The sequence below is a fragment of the Hyaena hyaena genome, unplaced genomic scaffold, assembly GCF_003009895.1.
Source record: "Hyaena hyaena isolate Hyena2069 unplaced genomic scaffold, ASM300989v1 scaffold_16, whole genome shotgun sequence".
Lineage (NCBI taxonomy): Eukaryota > Metazoa > Chordata > Mammalia > Carnivora > Hyaenidae > Hyaena > Hyaena hyaena.
Genome location: NW_024080650.1, coordinates 383,849 through 401,863, shown reverse-complemented (window position 1 = coordinate 401,863; position 18,015 = coordinate 383,849). Strand labels below are relative to the sequence as shown.

General features: G+C 43.5%; 1 protein-coding gene and 1 pseudogene across 3 annotated transcripts in view; both read right to left on the bottom strand.

Annotated features, from left to right (window-relative positions):
* Nucleotides 1–18,015, bottom strand: part of PTPRA (protein tyrosine phosphatase receptor type A) — a 162,829-nt gene that overhangs the window by 19,271 nt on the left and 125,543 nt on the right. For all 3 annotated transcript variants that reach the window (XM_039223910.1, XM_039223922.1, XM_039223918.1), the window contains 5 exons: nucleotides 14,913–15,003; nucleotides 13,703–13,779; nucleotides 5,701–5,737; nucleotides 1,959–2,056; nucleotides 733–852 (listed from right to left, as the gene is read on the bottom strand). In XM_039223910.1, coding sequence (XP_039079841.1) covers nucleotides 733–852; nucleotides 1,959–2,056; nucleotides 5,701–5,737; nucleotides 13,703–13,779; nucleotides 14,913–15,003 — 423 coding nt within the window. The remainder of the gene's footprint in view (nucleotides 1–732; nucleotides 853–1,958; nucleotides 2,057–5,700; nucleotides 5,738–13,702; nucleotides 13,780–14,912; nucleotides 15,004–18,015) is intronic.
* On the bottom strand, nucleotides 5,746–8,430 carry LOC120225765 (annotated as a pseudogene).

Below are 18,015 nucleotides of genomic sequence, written 5' to 3'. Positions count from 1 at the left end.
GTGTTGGCCCTGATAACCTGCGGTAGGGGAGTGCCGGGGGAGGGGAGGGGAGGCTTGGGGGCCAGGGCCAGCTGTGATTGTCAATGACAATGGGGAGATGAGAGTGAACCCAAGGAAGTGTTAACTATGGACAGAGGCTCTCTTCCCAGGAACCCCACAGGGGTAGGCAGGGCCGTTACATTATTCTGAGCAGACAGGTGTGAAATGTGAACCCTGTGAAGCTGAGTGACCCCATCAAGGTCTCGGGACTAATTAATGGCAAGATCAGAACTAGAATGCAGATCCCCCGACTCTTGATAAGCCCCCTTTCATAGCACCACACTGCCCTGCAGCTCTGAGGGCAACCTCTGCTCAAGCCTCCAGGGTCACTCTGGAGGACCAAGAGCAGGGTCTGCCATATCCTGGACGTCAGGAGCCTCTGGAGTAAGAAAGGAGAAGCGGGGTCAAGTGCCCAGAAGATTATATCACCTCCTGATGCACATACATCATACCTATGATGATCAAATTCCGTCTCAATAATACTTTTTTTCTCCCAGTCATGAAAATGCTCCTCCCTTAGCTCTGACAAAGTTCCTTGGGAGCCCAGATCTCTAATTTCAGAGTCCAAACATACGTCACACTCAGTGATTCCTGACCATCCTGAGTAAGAGGGGGGATGACCTAGTTTGTTCTACTCTCTTACTGGTCAGCAGATCCTAAATAAGAGAGGAGAGGGGAGGAAGGAGGCAGTACCTGCTGAATGCAGAACTTTCGCACTGTGTAGTCCACCAGGACGGTCACATCCTCTACTGACACTCGGATATTCCCATAGGTCCAGCAGCCTTGGTCTGGCCAGTACTGGGCACACTTACACTGGAAAGGAACAGACACATGTCACCTGATCTCAGACCTCCCACCCCCAGCAGACATGAAGGACCTGAAGGAAAGGACCACAAAAGCCCAGACAGAAGTCCCCAGAGAAGGCCTCTTCTCTCACTTCTATCAGCTGCAGACTTATTTCTTTTTTCAAGTCCCTCAGCTTCCATCCTGTTTAGCACGATCTCTTAAACTATACATAGCCCCAGCCCTATACTTCTTGCTCTTTCTCTCAGTTCAGGGCAAATCAAAAGCTACTTTACCTACAAAATGTGCCCTTCCATCATCCCAGGTCATGGTCTAGGGACAGGCCTGCCTGACTGCCTGGAAGCAGCAGCCTGCTAAGGGGGTAACCAGGGCAGGGTGATGCCTTCTCTGGTGCCAGGACCTCAAACAGCTTCCGAGAGTCAGAGGTCAGGATGGAGGAAACACACCTACGGCCCAGCCCTAGTGCCATTCCTCCTAAGCACTGTGGAGCTGCTGATTCACACATCCAACACCTTAGGGTGGGGAATCAAGGTAATTTAAGGGCCATTCTGGGAAAAGACCGTCATGAATAGGAGTTATTCTCTGGGGCTTGATCTAAAAAACTCAGGACTGGTTTTAACTGTGGCACAGTGAGGGGGCTTTCCAGGCATGGACCTGGTAGCCACAGACATAAAAAGACCAGTCAGAAAGTTGCTTGCATGATCAGGCCAGGGCCTCGGATTCCCCTGCACCCCACAGGGTCTCAGTTCATACAGTTTCCTCTGCTGACTCAGAGAAGGTGCAGGAAACCAGGAGAATGAGGGATTGGAGAAGCCGGTGGGGGGCTGGGGGAGAGGGAAGCTCCTCTGTAGCATTTCCTCGGCAAGTGGCTCAAGTCCTTCTTTCAGGTTGTTTGGAAACCAGGGTGAGTTGTCTGACTACCAGACATAGGGAACATGCCCTAGGCACATCCCTGAGGTTCATGAGACTTCCAGGCCATAGGAAAGTCTGATAAGCACAGTGGCCTGGGTTTTGTCTGATCAACGACTGGCAGAGGAACCACAAAGGGGGACAGACCAGGCTCAAACACAGAGGAGTTCCTCTGCAAGTCATGCCTGTCTAATTTCTCCACTCACCTCCTTTCTCTCCTTCAGGTTGGTCACCATGACAATGGTGGCTGTGTTTTGTTCCCAGATCATCCTCCAGAAATCATTCACTGTTTCTTCTTTTGGTCCTAAAGTAGCCAATAGCAAAGATGAGGAGAACACACACCAAGGGGAAGAAATCTGCTGGGAAATTGGGAACATTCATTCCTGACTTTTGGAAACCTGTGCCCACATGTCCCCAGCTAAATATCCAATCCATCTATCCATCCACCCACCTGCTAACGGAACATTTCCCATCCACTCTGTATGTGCCAGGTACTTCACTAGGGAGTGAAGTAGGGGGTGGGAGGTTGTCAAAATGTAAAGAGAACATAAACAATGTCTCCCAAGGATATTATAAATGAGGATTAGAAATCATGACGGCACACCAAATACCTATATTACTGGCCAGACAGTAAGCTAAGTGCTTTGTATCTCATTTATTCCTTTCTATCATGTTCTAAGGTGGGTGTCATTAGCCACAGAGAGGACAGGTCATTTGCTCAGGCTAGGATTTAAAATTTACCCCGATCCAGCCTTCTCTGGAAAGCCCCTGGAAGATTTCTAAACAAAAATGAGGGCACAAACAAAGAGAAAGAAATGGGATCTAAAACGAGATAGAGGCTAACGGAACTCCCTGGGTACTGGTGAAGGGAAGGCTCAGGATGAGAACTCTGAGGCTAGAGGGCAACTGAAAAAAGTTCTAGGAGGATCCCAAGATTAAAATATTAAACTTAAAAAAAAAAAAAAGAAATTAAACCTCATGTATCTGAAAATACTGAGAGGAAATACATATTTCTAGTGGAGAGTCTGGGGGGAACATCGTATAATACTATGTACTTCAGCTGTAAATAATACTGGCATAGTAATAATAATGTAAATAATAAATATTATCTTAACCCAAAACTGCCATTTAACTCTATTGGGAGAATGGGGAAAAAGGACTTGTGTATGCATGTCTGTCTGACTGAGTGTGAGGTACTCTCTAAGACGATTAAATAAATTATCTATCCCAACAAGTTATCAACAGATAAAAATGGTTGTATTAGAGTAAAGAGAAGAGGAAAAGGGGGTAATATTTTATTTTTATATGCCTTGTAATACCTTTTTGACTTTCTTAAACTTTATATTCCCTCTGGTTAAGAAAAAATAGTAATAAGAAAAACAAATATTGACAAGTGGACACTTGGCAAAAAGATGTTCAGAGGCCTTGCCACTGCCTGGCAAGGTCAGGAAAAATCTCCCGGAAGTGGTGACATCTGAGCCATCTGTTAGGGCAGATCAGGTGAACAGGAGTTTAGAAAGGGGATACAATGAGAAGAGGCACTCCAGGCAGAGGTGCAAGGGGTAGCAGCAAGAAAGAGCATGAGATGTCCAGGAATTGTAGGGAGTTCAATAAGGTTACTGTGTAGGGTACAGGGAGTGTCAGAAGACAGAGCTGGGGCAGAGGCCAGGCAAAGTCTGAAGACTCGTTCTACAGAAAATGGAAAATAGCTGTAGGATTTTCATGAGTGCAAACAAAAGTTTTGCATCAAGAAAGGCCATTTTCATGGATGGCATGCAATAAGCAAGGCTGGGCCTCCAGGGTCCATCAGCAGGCTATGACAACACAGCTAGAAGAGAAGATGGGAATAAGACAGTGGGTCAGAGAAGGCAGGTTTTGGAGAAAGAAATAAGAGGACCACTCATATTCAGAGTAAGGAACAGGTAGGAGATTTGGATGTTCCCAAACCTGGCTTGATTAGATGGACTGGATTCCAGTCATGGTGAAAGCCAGAGAATACAGGAGAAAAAGTAGTTTGGGGGCTGAAGAAGAGGCGTATTTTAGTGAGTTTCTTTTAAGATTTTAAGTAATCTCTACACTCAGTGTGGAGCTCAAACCCGCAACCCCAAGATCAAGAGTCACATGCCCCACCTACTGAACCAGGCAGGTGCCCAAGGCATATTTTAGTTTTGATGTTGAAAAGTATGAAGGTAACCAGGTGAAGGGGTAGAAAATTAGTTTGGAAATGTGGCTCAGAAGCTCAAGAAAGGCAGTAGCCAAACAGGTAGGTACTGGATGAGGTCCCTCAAAGAGAATACAGAGGAAGAGGAAAAAAGAAGGGGTCAAACAGAATCCTGGGGATTGGAAGCATTACACAAGTTCAGACAGAAAAGGCCTGGGAGGAAGACTAAGGAAGAGCAGATGGAGAGGCAGATCTAAGAGAAATGGTGCCATGAAAGATAAGAATGGAGCTTCAAGGAAGTAGTCATCCACAGATTTGGGGAGAAACTATATTTAAGAGGCAGAAAGAAGAAGAGCCAGAGAAGGAATATTTAGAAAAGTGAGAAAAATCGAGAACTGAATGTCAGGAAATAACAGGGTAGAATTTCAAGGAGTGTGAAGTACTGTGGAGGGGCTCAAGAGGATGGTAGCCTGAGAAAAGGTCCACCAGAAAATCATAGGTGACCTTAATCGACAAGGCCCCATGGCAAATAAAGAGAAGAGACTGCACGTGATTGTTGGTGCTAAAATGATCACCGAGTAGGTGGCAGTGGAGCTGGGCTTCAGAGGGTAGACCTGACTTGATGGATGGCTACAGAGGGTAAGAGAAAGCAATGGTTAGGCAATGGCCAGGTCCCAGTGGGAGATGGCAAGGGTAGGAAGGATCTAAGGTTTTTCCCAACCACCTTGTTTTACTTCTATATCTGTTTCATCTCTACCATGATACTTGTCCAATAGAATTTTTCTGCAATGATGAAAATGTTTCATTCATATCTGCACTAATATGGTAGTCTCTAGCCACATGTAGCTATTAAGCCTTAAAATGTGACTGGTATGTTTGAGAAACTGAATTTTAAATTTTATTTAATTTCAGAACATTAAAATTTTAATTGTAAATAGCCACATGAAGCTAGCAGCTACAGCATTGAACAGTATAGCCACTTACCAAAACTTGTTAATTTTGGTGTAAATTGTCCTGTACCAACTATGGGCCCCAAAAAGACATGTTTTATTCCTTTCCATATAGCCCTCACCTAGGGCAGTGCCTGACACATAACAGATGGTCAATAAACATTTGAATGACTAAAACAATGGACTTTGATGGACCACCAATAACATCCATTACTTTTTAGTGCTGCAAACATCACGATATTTTTGCTAGGATGTCAAAGGCGGAGGACATGTGTTAAAACTCTGGACGATGGGGGCGCCTGGGTGGCTCAGTCGGCTAAGCATCTGACTTTGGCTCAGGTCATGATCTCACGGTTTGTGGGCTCGAGCCCTGCGTCGGGCTCTGTGCCGACAGCCAGCTCAGAGCCTGGAGACTGTTTCAGATTCTGTGTCTCCCTCTCTCTCTGGAGACTGAATTCAAATTCAAAGTCTGAGCAGCCTGGCTTGAACCTAAGGCTCCCATTGGCCCCCAAACAGAGGACCTCCTTAGACTGTGGTGTGTGTGAGTGTGTGTGAATCTGTGTGTGTGTGTGTGTGTGTGTGTGTGTGTGGCCTTCTCCAGTCCTTTTTATACCCATACACAAAAGTTCTTCTTTTACAGGACCCCTGGAAACTAAGTCGTCAAAATGAAGGCCCTAGTTATAAATGTGTAAGGCAGACTGCATTTCTTTCAGGTAATAGTAATTATAGAAAAGTTACGGCATTCTGATTAATCTATTTAGCATTTGGAAGAAAAAACCCAAACCCACTAATGAGCTCATGCTTAAGCCTGAAAGTAAAAATTTATCATTACTTTACCTTGTGCAGCAATGAATTTGTTCTTTTCTTGGTAGCCCTGGGGGTGAGGAGGGAGGGAGAAAAAGAAAGTGAGAACCAAAAATGGATAGGAATGAAATTCTCCAGACTCCCAATCAGTTACCAAAGCCTCCCTTGTGAAAAGGTCCAGGCCATTAATAAGATTTCCATTCTAGAAATTTCCAAAGGATTAGCTCTGGATAACAAAGAATCAAAGATGACAAAGATCACATGGTCTAGGCAGTCTGATGTAAGAACATCCAAATACCAACTCATAGGCTATACTTTTTTTTTTTTTTGCTTGGTGAATAAGTTTATTATTGTCTTTATCTGAAAAATCTTAATAGAAAACTGTGGTTTGGTTGATTAGCTCTCAGCAGCCTACTCCTGAGCTCTAATGAAGCTTGCTTTCTTCTGAGCCACCTGATCTTTCTTCTGGGCAAGAGACATTTTGGGGCTTCTTTCTTAGGTTTCTTCTCAAAGACTGGATTCTCTCGTATAGCAGTGTGAGCTTTCTCATACATCTTCTCCATCATGTCTGGAACAATGCTGTTCTTTATGTATTGAGAGAACAGCTTCTTGTAAGCATCTTCATCTTCTTCCATTAGGTAACACATACGATCTGCAATGCTTTGACATGATGTCCTTCCGACGTGCTTCTGCACTGAATTCCTTGTTTTCCAAATCATAACCAGGGAGTTGTTTGGTATTGTGAGGAACAGACAAGCCTCCATCCACAGCTCCCTTGAGGACCCCCAAAACTTGATCTCCAGTAATAGTTCTGGCAAGCCCTGCATCCAAATAGCACCAAGCTGGCCATCAATGCTTTCCACATTGTATTCATCTCCAGTCACTTCTACTTGGCCTTCATAGATCTTGTCCATGCCAAACCTACTGAGAAGCCTGCGGGCCAGCAGTAGGTTACAGCATAATCTGTCAGGCTGACCTTCACCCTATACTTTGGGAGTTCCATTAGCATAACCTGACAAACTATCATGTCTCCTTCTATACGAGCGTAAGCAATCTGACAAATGATATCTCTGTTGGTTATAAGAACTACCATCCTGTATTTAGGTTGCTGCACTTATTTTTATCCTGAATTACCAAGCATTTCCGGACACAGTTAGCAGTTTTACCCTCTTGTCTTCTAAATTTCACTAGGTGTCTCTTGAAGTAAGCCTTATTCTTGACAACTTTAACAAACCCCATCCCGTGGAACAGAGACTGGCGTCCACCGCTCACCACAGACCATCAGCTAGACTGTTTCTGACACTTTCTCAGCAGCCGACAATCTAGGTCTTAGTGTTAACGTTAATGAATACGAACCCTCTGAGGCAGAAGAAGCATATTTGGTGGTTCCAGGGAGGAAGCTGGACCTTCATGAGGAAGGAAAAGGGGTTCTTCTCTTTTAAGGGGTTATTCCTTTGATAATGCTTTACCCAGGTACAAAAACTTTTGGGGAATAGCCTGGGGGCATGTGGAACAGTTCCCAGTGTGAGACAATGGGGTTCTCCATTGCTGGTAGGAGACAAGAAGCAAAGGGGCCTGGGAATGCCAGCTAATAGAAATGGAGCCTCTAAAAAACTAACAGCTGGCAGTAACTTTCTTTTTCAGTCTTTATTGTTTTAGTTATATATCTTTTCAACCTTTTGTTCAATGCAGTACTCACTTGAGAAGTCCTAGGTAAGTGATAAATCATCTGACTTAAGGACTGTAAACCACCCTCTGCTGCTCAAAGACACACATAAGGTAGGCAATGAGGAAGGAGGCAGTTTCCCAGATGGGACACCATGTCACACCAAGAAAATGGTGTGAAATACAAGCGTGCGAGGCAGTAGCAGAAGAAAGGAAGGGGCCTGAGTCTGAGAAGCCATGTCCTATTCTAGTTCAAACCAGACCAGGGCAGAGTTGCTTCCTAGCACAGAAGTAGAAAGCTTCTGGCCCAGAACTGGACATGTTTAGAGTCAGTAATAAGCTTGTTAGAGTTTTTGTTGAGAAGGGGAATTCACATTCCTGCAAATGTTTTTAATCATTAGAAGATGAAAACTGAGAAAGCCATAACTGATTTATAATTAAGCTTGTCATTAGACCTGAGATGCTCTTAGAGGATATTAAGTCATATCATACCCTTGCTCCATGAGAAGGACGTGTTAACTTCTCACAGGCGCATGTGGGCTTAATGGCTAAAAAGCACTGGAGGGCCCGGCCACAAAGTGTTTCCTGTCCCAATTAAGAGTATGCCATATGTCCCCTACGAAAGCATGCCGATACTGTGATATGGGAACATTACTTAACCAACAAGATGGATGTAACTAGAATGAGGCAAAACTACTGCTCTTCCTTGTGTTACGATCAAGGGAAAGACAAAATGTGACTCCCTGGTTTTTGAGAGTCAAATCCTAGCTGGCTCTAGTAGCTACATTCCTATGAGTTAAAAATAAACACTTCTAAAGACCCTATATACTTTTAGATACCTAAAGTAAGACTCCAGATTGAAAACCCACTTGCCAACTGTGTCACTATCTGTTTCATCACCTCTTTGTGACCAATGTCAGATCTGCTTTCAGACCTTTGTGTTTTCCAAACCATAGGTCTCATTCCCCTGGTGCTTGCTGCCACCAGTCTATGGTGCTGGGTACCACTTCTCTTCAAGACCCACATGTGATCTCAGCTCTCTGTGAAAAGGGCTTGGTAAAGGGTGGCCAGGGGGTGCAAATGGGGGCTTACTGTAAATGAACAATAAAGTTCTTTTTTCTTTTTTAAAGCAGGCTTCATGCCCAGCGCAGAGCCCAACATGGGGCTTGAACTCACGACCTTGAGATCAAGACCTGAGCTGAGATCAAAAGCCGGATGCTTACCTGACTGAGCAACCGAGGCGCTCCAAACAATAAAGCTCCTATTGAGGCAAAATGTTCTAAAAGTTAAGAGGCAATAGGTAGGGGGTGAAGTTTCTTTGAGGTTATGAAAATGTTCTAAAGGTGGCGAGTGACGGTTGTACATCTGTGAATATACCAAAAACCATTGAGTTGTAAACTTTAAATGGGTGAAAACTATGTTATGTGAATTACATCTCAATAAAATTGCTGAACTGTTTTTAGGGGTGTCTGGGTGGCTCAGTTGGTTCTGTGCTGGCAGTGTGGAGCCTACTTGGGATTCTCTCTCTCTCGCTCTCTCATTGCCCCTCCCCTGCTCATGTTCTCTCTCAAAATAAACACACTTTAAAAAATGTTTAATGATAATGACAGCAGAACTGTTATCACTGAAATTCTGAATTTTACACTTAAAATATTAAAATTTTGTTACATAAACTATTCTTCAATAAAGTCAGAAGGAAAAAAAGAGTTTGGTAAATGTGAATAACTGGCAGCCCACAATAAATGTCCTCCATTTGTTTCAGCAAAGGACACTGTTTGCCCCTATACTCCAAGTCCAAAGCATATCTACTCCTTATTTCCCAGTGATTTCTCTCAACTGCACTTAACCCTGGTGGCAACCTGGTACTTCCTCAACTCTCCCTTTATCCTCTGTCCTCTGATATATTCTTCTCTCCTGGTCTCCTTCTGTGTCACTCATGAGCCCCTCTGGCTCAGTGTGCCTGGCAGAGGCTAGTGGGGCCCAGGCCCCACTTTTCTTTCATTAATGATTTTCAAGGCCATGGCTTTGGATGATCTCCTCTGAACTCCAGATCAACATGACCAACTATATGGTGGATACACCCATGTGGATCACCCTATACTCCATATACACCCTACAGAGTACCACCCTATACTCTCTCACATATACAATCAATCACCAAGTGCTAGATTCTATCTCTAAAGTTTTTACTTTGTTGCTTCCTCTCCAACCCTTCTATAGGCCCTCATCATCTGTGACCTGCTACTATCCAACTGGCCCCTCCTAAATCCATGTTGCACATGGTAAACCTAAATGATCAATAAACAAATGTGGCCATGTCACTCCTTGTCCTTAACACCTTTAAACCTCACTGCCTGGACAATGAATCAAAATCCTTAGCTGTACTGAAAATTTGCAGATACCGTTAGATGGCTCACTCAGCACCCAGTCCCACCTCCTTGTAGCTAGACTTCCTTACTATAGAGGCCGAGAAACGAAAAGCTAAATTCCCCAGACTCCCTTCAGCTCAGTTCTGCATAACACCTAGCAGATGCTCCCGTACCAAACCTGGGGCGGAAGTAAATAAGCAATGTGAGAAGGTGACCGTGCGCGAGGGTCTTCGGCCAAGCACAGCAGCAGAAGCATCCGGTTCTTCTGTAGCCTCTGTGCAGAAGTTTTACAAGTCCCATGGGATAGCTGGGCTCCTCTATGGCTGCTCTGTTCCTTGCTGACAGCACACTGGCTTGATTTACTGGCTCTCCCACAGATTTTGTAACTACCCAGTCAGTATCTTATAATAAACCCTTCCCTGTTTATAAGGGTAGATAAAGAGTGGACTCCGTTGTCTGCAATGAAGAACCCCAATGGACACATCTAACATTCAGTGCCTTCTAAGATGGAGTCTAATTCCCTCATGATTTCCTAGCTTGTTTTTTCTTCTTCTTTTTTTAAATTTCCCATCTTGTATCTTATAATCTTAGATTGCAGTTTCCAGTCTCTGACTTTGCTCACGCTTCTCCACTTGCTTTGAAGTTTCTGTCCATCTTTCTCCTCTTGATTTCAGAGTTTCCCTTCAATATTTAGCTCTACTGGATCACTAAGTTGTCTGAATGTCTAAGCCCCACAGAACCTGGCAATACTAGCTTTGCACATATTGCCCACTAAAGGAAATGGTCTGTGTGTCCTAACAGGGACCAAATGTTATTTATCTCTGTAACCTTTAAGCCTACCCACATGGTGCTTAGCACAAAGCAGGTGCTCAAAAAAACCCTCCTGGAACTTAAATCTTCTTTAATCCTTGACTCTTACTCACAGTTAACCTTAAGCTTTTTCTTGCTCTTCTACTTTCACTGAATTGAGAAGTGCCCCAAATTTAACTCTACATCTAAACTTTCATCTCACTTATTAATAACTCTTTGGTAACCAAGCATTGTAGGATGCCCCACTGTGAGCTCCAACTAAACAGATCCAAAGGAATGGGCTTCTTTCCTCCTAGACCACCACCATGAACAAACCCATCTTACTGCTTACCATCTTTAACATCCAACTAATTTTTTTCTTGAGCAGTGGGAAAAGTTCATTCGAGTATATAAGATCAGAAAGAAAGAACAGTAGGAAAGCTCTCAGAGAGGGACATTTGAAAGTGAATGCCCCTACCATTCAACTTATTTTTGACTGTCGTCACTCTCGATGTGGGAAGGAGGCAAATTGATTATGGTGATACACACTGCTGGTTACCAACTAAAAAAGCCATTCTTCCCTTTCTTCCTTGTCACGAGAACCATGATTCTGTTTGGATGTTTACTTTCCAGTGGCTACTCCCAGTTTCCAAAGGGTAAATCTTCGTAATTCTTGATGCCCTACCTAGTGACTAGAGAAAGGTGAGATCCAATCTTGGCCTGCTGAACCTGAAGGGCATGGTGCTGCAGAGGCTTCTGGGAAAGGTCACATACCCTAAAAAGGGTAAAGCATATGCAGAAACGTTCCCCATCTCTGCTGTTGTGTTTATAAGGAATGCCTGGAACCACTGGAGCCATCCTGTGACCACCAAGGTAATGTGCACAGGATGAAGATAAGCAAGTAGAAAGATGGAAGCACCGGGTGCTTCTTAAGGAAGGTGTGACGACTTAGCCAACCCTAGAACTGGCCTACAACCCTAGAACTGGTCTTCAGGTTATATGAGATATATACATGCTCCTATTTAGACCACTTTTAGTTGAATATTCTTTTATCTGCACATGGATACATTCTAAGTGATATTGCTATGCTCTTCTGTTCAACAGTCAAGCTGTTCCTTCCAACGCCTTCACCATAATCCTTGATAGAAGTCCTGGGAATCCCAGCTGATTACTAGCTCTTCTCTATTTTCTTTATCTACCACATCAATCATGTCTCTTCTTTCCAACTATAAACACATGACCATCATGTTAAAAACATAGAAGAATGTCAGCAAATCCAGTCCAGTGAGGATGTCTGGACTGCTCCATTTCTGAAGTTCACCCAATAGCTTATTTGTTGGGTAGTCTCTTGTTCTCTCATCTTTCTCCTGATCCTAAATTTGTTCTTTCACTTTCTTGAGACCTAGAGCTCCCTGACCCCACCACCTTTCCCAAGTGTACTAGTTCATTCCTAATGTTACTCCCTTTCTCTACAGAACCTAAAGCACATGGCTGACTACTTGAAGCAGCCCCTTTGTCTGACTACCACAACTGCTCTGCATATTACCAATCCTAGGGCACAGCTAGAGAAAAATCACACAGCTGAGGCTCTCACACATCAATGGTTTCCATCTTAGCCCCTCAGTGCAGCTAGACTTGCCTTTTTCTTTCTCTCTTCAGTATTCTTTCTTATTGACCTCAGAAGACTTTCATTACTCTCATGTCACAGTCCAACCCCCCCCTTTCCACCAGATAACCAGCACTCGACTTCTTAGAGAATAGATGTGGGGCGCCTGGGTGGCTCAGTCAGTTAAGCATCTGACTCTTGATTTCAGCTCAGGTCATGATCTCATGGTTCATCAGTTTGAGCCCCACGCCGGGCTCTGCACTGATAATGCAGAGCCTGCTTGGGATTCTCTCTCTTCCTCTCTCTCTGCCTCTCCCCTGCTTCCACACATGCTCTCTCTCAAAATAAATAAACAAATGTAAATACCACATCTACAAACTATCTCTAGTCAATATTCTCCTTTACCATCAATCTCAGGGGAACAAATGCCCTTTCTCATGTTCAATGCTAATCTCTCCATCAGTATTCCTTTCAAAAAAGCTGTGGTAAAATATACATAAGATTAACCATTTTAGCCATTAAAATGTTTTTTGTTTATTTATTTTTGAGAGAGAGGGAGGGAGGGAGTGAGCATGAGCAGGCGAGGGACAGAGAGAAACTGAGACACAGAATTGGAAGCAGGCTCCAGGCTCTGAGCTGCCAGCACAGAGCCTGATGCCAGGCTCAAACTCACAAGCCATGAGATCATGATCTGAGCCAATGAGCCACCAATTGAGCCACCCAGGCACCACCCATTTTAGCCATTTTTAAGTGTATGGTTCTGGGGTATTAAGTTTATTTTCACTGTTGGGCAACTATTACCACCATCCATCTCCATAACTTTTTCATCTTCCTCAACTGAAACTCTCTGCCCATTAAACAGAGGTTCCCCTCTCACCTCAGCCCTGGCAGCCACCACTCTACTTTCTGTCTCTATGAATCTGACTACTCCTGGTACTCGTGTAAGTGGAATCATCAATTATTTGTCCTTTTGAGAGCAGCTTCTTTCACTCAGCACAATGTCTTCAGAGTTGTAATATGTGTCAGAATTCCCTCCCTTTTCTGAGACTGAATACACTCCACTGTATGTGTCCACACTGTACGTAGCTCTTCATCCATTGATGGGACACCTAGCTTGCTTCCACCTTTTGGCTGCTGTGATTAACACTACTGTGAACATGGTGTGCAAATTCTGTCAGTGTTCTCTCCATGGGTCCTGCGTCACTAGTCACGCTTGCTCTGGTTAGCTTGCCGTCACTTCTGCGCACGCTCTCTCGCTTTCAAACTTTCTTTACTGGCTCCTCATAGCCCACAAAGTATACTCAAGTCTCTTAAAACTATTTCTGTAAACATTCTCTAAATCACCAGTAAAATATCTCCTCCCAGTTTCAGCTCTTCCCTCACAACTAACCAGACTTCCCCGGTGTCAGATATTCTTGTCCTATTCTTCCCGCTTTTGTTCTGAATAAGCTCAATAAATGATTCACTCAGTTTCTTAAAAAAAATGAGACTCCTTAGGGAAATCTTGCAATGACAAATACTCCTTCTAATGTGCAGCTGGGAAGGAGCCAGTAGATGGCGGACAATGGTCATTCAAGGTAATAATGGGAAAGCTCAAGTTCCTTACATTGATGAATGAAGCATTGATGTAATCAGAATCTGGAACTCCTTCAACTGGTGTCAGATGGACTCTAGAATGATCATCTAGGAAAAAAATGTAACGTTTCAGTTAATGATACAACCAGGCTGGCTGAGACATCTGTGCCTATGTGCACAGACACACACGTGTATTAAGATGTCACTGCAGTACTGTTTATAACAGCAAGCATTTGGACACATCTCAGCCATTATTCAGGGACTAAATACATTAAGATATATTTACAACATGGGACAGTAAGCAGTCGATAAAAAGGAAAGTGAATGCCTCTGTTTCTTGACAGATGAACTGCCAATATACACCATTAAAAGAAAAAAGAACAATGTAATCAGGATACCAATTACATTAAAAAATATATGTAATATGCATATATTCATATATTAATAAGAAAACATAAGTGTCTATAAAAGCCTAGTATAGTGATCTCTGTCATATTATGCACCCAAAACACAAGATAATTTTTTTTAAAGGATATATATTTTTTGAAAAGACAATTATAAAAACAAAGCACAGTTCAACATTTTGCTCTCACATTCCACTGGATTATGCACACCACAATTCTGGAGACCACTGGCCTGGACAAATGTCTGTCTGTCAGACTAGCAATGACTAACTCTGGGAAGGGGTTATGAAGAGAATTCTGTATTAGGATTTCTTTGCAATAAGCACTACAGAAAACCGTAACAACCACGCACTTCCTGTCTTGTCCTAGTGAAATTGCTCCTCTTGACCTAGAAACTTTACGCCATCACAAAGACCTGGTCAACCTCCTTGATTGAACTTGATGAGCACCTGGGGTCACTCTGGGGTCCATAAAGGCTCTTCCAGCCCAAAGGTGTGACCCTACTCTCATTACCAACTCTCCTATGATCAACATCGAGATTCTTTCCAACCTCAAAAAATCTGGCTAGAGGGGAGCCTGGGTGGCTCAGTTGGTTGAGCATCCAATTTGGCTCAGGTCATGATCTTGTGGTTCGTGAATTTGAGCCCTATGTTGTGCTCTGTGCTGGCAGCTCAAAGCCTGGAGCCTGCTTCAGATTCTGTGTCTCCCTCTCTCTCTGCCCCTTCCCTACTTGTGCTCTGCCTCTCTCTCTCTCTCAAAAATAAATAAACCTTAGAAAAAAATCTGGCTAGAGATGCAGTTTCAGATTACATGCCAGGAAACTCTACAAACACTCACAAGGCAAGATGTTTACATATCGATTTTTTTCCTTGTTTTCCTCCTTGGAGGCAGCTTCACAGGTGGCTTGGATAGGACAAGCAGGGAGAGCCTGAAAGGTTAAGAGAAATTAGAGGAAGTTATTAACAGGGACAAACATCAAACATGCCAAATGCTGCACCATCCCCCAACCTGACAGCAAGCTGTAGCCTTATTTGGGGGGAAAAAGATGGGCCCAGGTGAATACTTGCAGCCTAACACAGAGAGTGCACCTCTTGTCTAAATATAGCCTGCAAGCTCCTTGGAGTTTAACACCAAGAATCCCCAGTGGGCAGAATACCCTTCCTGCTACTAAAAGTGCAACATGTTCTTTATAAGATTACTGTGTGGTTAGGGATCCGTTCAACAACGCTGGGTCAAAATGGACCACCCCAGGAAACAGGAATGGGGACAGAGCTGAAGGGATGGGCCATTTGTCCCCATGTTAACCAACATGGAAAGATGAGAAGCATCTCAGAATGAACCACACAGGAGGGGTCTGGATGGTCAGCTGAGTTAGGCCCTCTCTAGGGGACCTGAAGGGTATGCCAGCCTAGTCTCCAGTACCACATGGCAAGGAAGCAGGGGAGTGGGAGGGCATTCACACAGATGCAGCAATTAGGAAGCAGAGGACTGGGTTAGGGGACACTGAATCTGCAGCCGTTTTAGCACTGGGAAGTGTGTGGGTAGAAATAAATGGTTTGATAGGAGATAGGCTGGATTATAAGAACTTGAGAAAATGTTAAACTTTCTAGGACATTTCTTCATCTGTAAAACTGGGTTAATGATATCTGCCACATGAGGAGAAATACCATAACCTCATGTCTAGCACAGAATAAGCATTCAATAAATTAGTTTACACGAGTGGGAAGCTAAGTTATTAATTGAACTGCTTTCTTCTTACATGTTTCATATATTCAACACTAAGAAAGAAAAACAAAGTTTAAAAATCCAACCTAGAAAACCTTTCTGACAAATGATTTGGAAATATGTTTTATGAGCCTTAAAAATATCCATACTCTTGACCTAGCAACTCCACTTCTGAGAATCTAGCCTGAGGAAATAAAAATCTTTGCTCAAATTATTTACTTTATCATTGTTTGGAATGACCCCAAAGTGAAAATGACCTTTGTCTTCAACAGTAGGGGAAGAGTTAAGTAAATCATGATTCATGTATTACTTTTCATTTATTTTTCAACAGATATACATATGTACCTATTAGGTGCTGGGATAAATACAGAGCAAACAGTGGTGAATCAATCACATATACAGTTCTTGTTCTCAAGGACAGCACAAACTTGTGAGTGAAAGACTTTAACAAATAAATAAATATAAATTACATACGATGAAAAATACAATGAGAGAACAGAATGCTACTACAGAAAGTCTCAGAAAGCCTAAGAAATGCCCAAATTTAGGTCAAGGGTTGGTCTCTGTGAGGAAGAAGTGTGGCAAATCATATTCTAGGCACAGAGACCAGCAGCTGCGATGACCCGGGGGCAGGAGAAGGCCGGGCTGTGTGAGCTCCCTCAAAGGTTAGGGAGGGTATGAGGTAGACAATGTGGAATGTGGTTGGTGAGGATGGCAGGAGGAAGTGGAGGAGAGAAGCTTGGCAGGGACAGATCACACAGTTCCATGTAGGTCCTTGAATAGGGAGTATGCATTTTATTTTAAGTATATCAGAAAACCACTGGAGATTTTTCAACCGCACTCCAACTTACATGTTAAAGAATCGCTCTGGCTGCTCTGTGGAAAAGGGACTGGTAGGAAGGCAAGGATAGGAGCATGGAAGGCTGATGGTGTAAGGAAAGATGCATGTAACATATATTCTGGAGTTGGAAGTAGAGACGGGAAGGTGGTTTGGGGAGAGAAAGACAGGAATAAAGGAGGATTCTCAGGTTTCTAGCTTTGGTAATAAAAAAAAATATATGTATCAGTAAATAAAAGAAATGCCAGCCTAAATGCAACAGATTTTTCCAGATAGATTCAAAAGCTTTAAGAAGAGAACAAATATACTTCCTGGGAACAAGCAAGACCATGGTAGGAGAAACTAAAGTGGGAGACCCTAACAGGGGTCAGGGTCTCATAGTCCACCTGCCTTCACTCACTCATGAGAGTTTCCTTCCAGAGTTGAAGCCCTCAGGTTCTGCATGTCATTTTACTCAGAGAGGAATTTCCTTAGAACCTGTGCTGCCAATAATACATAAAGGGGAAAAGGGAGTTTCCTGGGCTGGACTCTTGCACATGGAACAGAGACCTGACCGAAGACTGGAATTTCCCAGTTCACCCTTGGTTTGCCTTCTCTTCTTCCAGACAGGCTAGATTTCCACAGGTTTCCACCCTGCTACAGGGCAGGATGAGATACAAGTCCTCATGACAAGCCAGAGGCATTACTGTTCCTGTACACCCCTTGTCTAAAATGAGGGAGAGCAAAAGTAGTGACAGTAAGACTCTTGAAAATAGGCCTCAGGACAATGACCACACCTTACAGTCTTGTCAGCATTCCCAGCTCCCCACAGTCATGATGCATAAAAACTAGGTCTCCAGCAAGGCTGAGACCCCTAAAAGGAAAGTCAGGGAGAAACAGGCACCATTGTTTGGCAAGAGAAAAGAAAGGGCCTGACCCAGATAACTTGGTGCTACATGCAAAGGGTCACGATGAAGAGCCTGGGGCAGGGATGAAAAACGAGGGGGGAACTCTAAGTCAGTTTCCACTCTGAAAAACCTAGTTCACGGAGCTACGCACAAGCAGCTGAACCAGAAGGCTACCAGATGTTAAAATCTCTAGAAACACTAGGTGGCATCAAAGACCGTTTCATCCTTTGCTTAAGCTTTTTCTGGCAGCAAGGTTTTGAATGAAATCACTTTTTTTAATGTCAAGTTTAAAAAAAAAGTTTTCAACTTTTGTATTTATAAAAAAGGATATCCATCACACAATTTAGGTATATTTATTTAAATATTATTCAATTAAATATTATTCAATTTTGAGAGAGAGAGAGTGAGAGAGTGAGCGAGCAGGGGAGGGGCAGAGAGAGAGAGAGAATCCCAGGTAGGCTCCTCGTTCTCAGCCCAGACCCTGATGTTG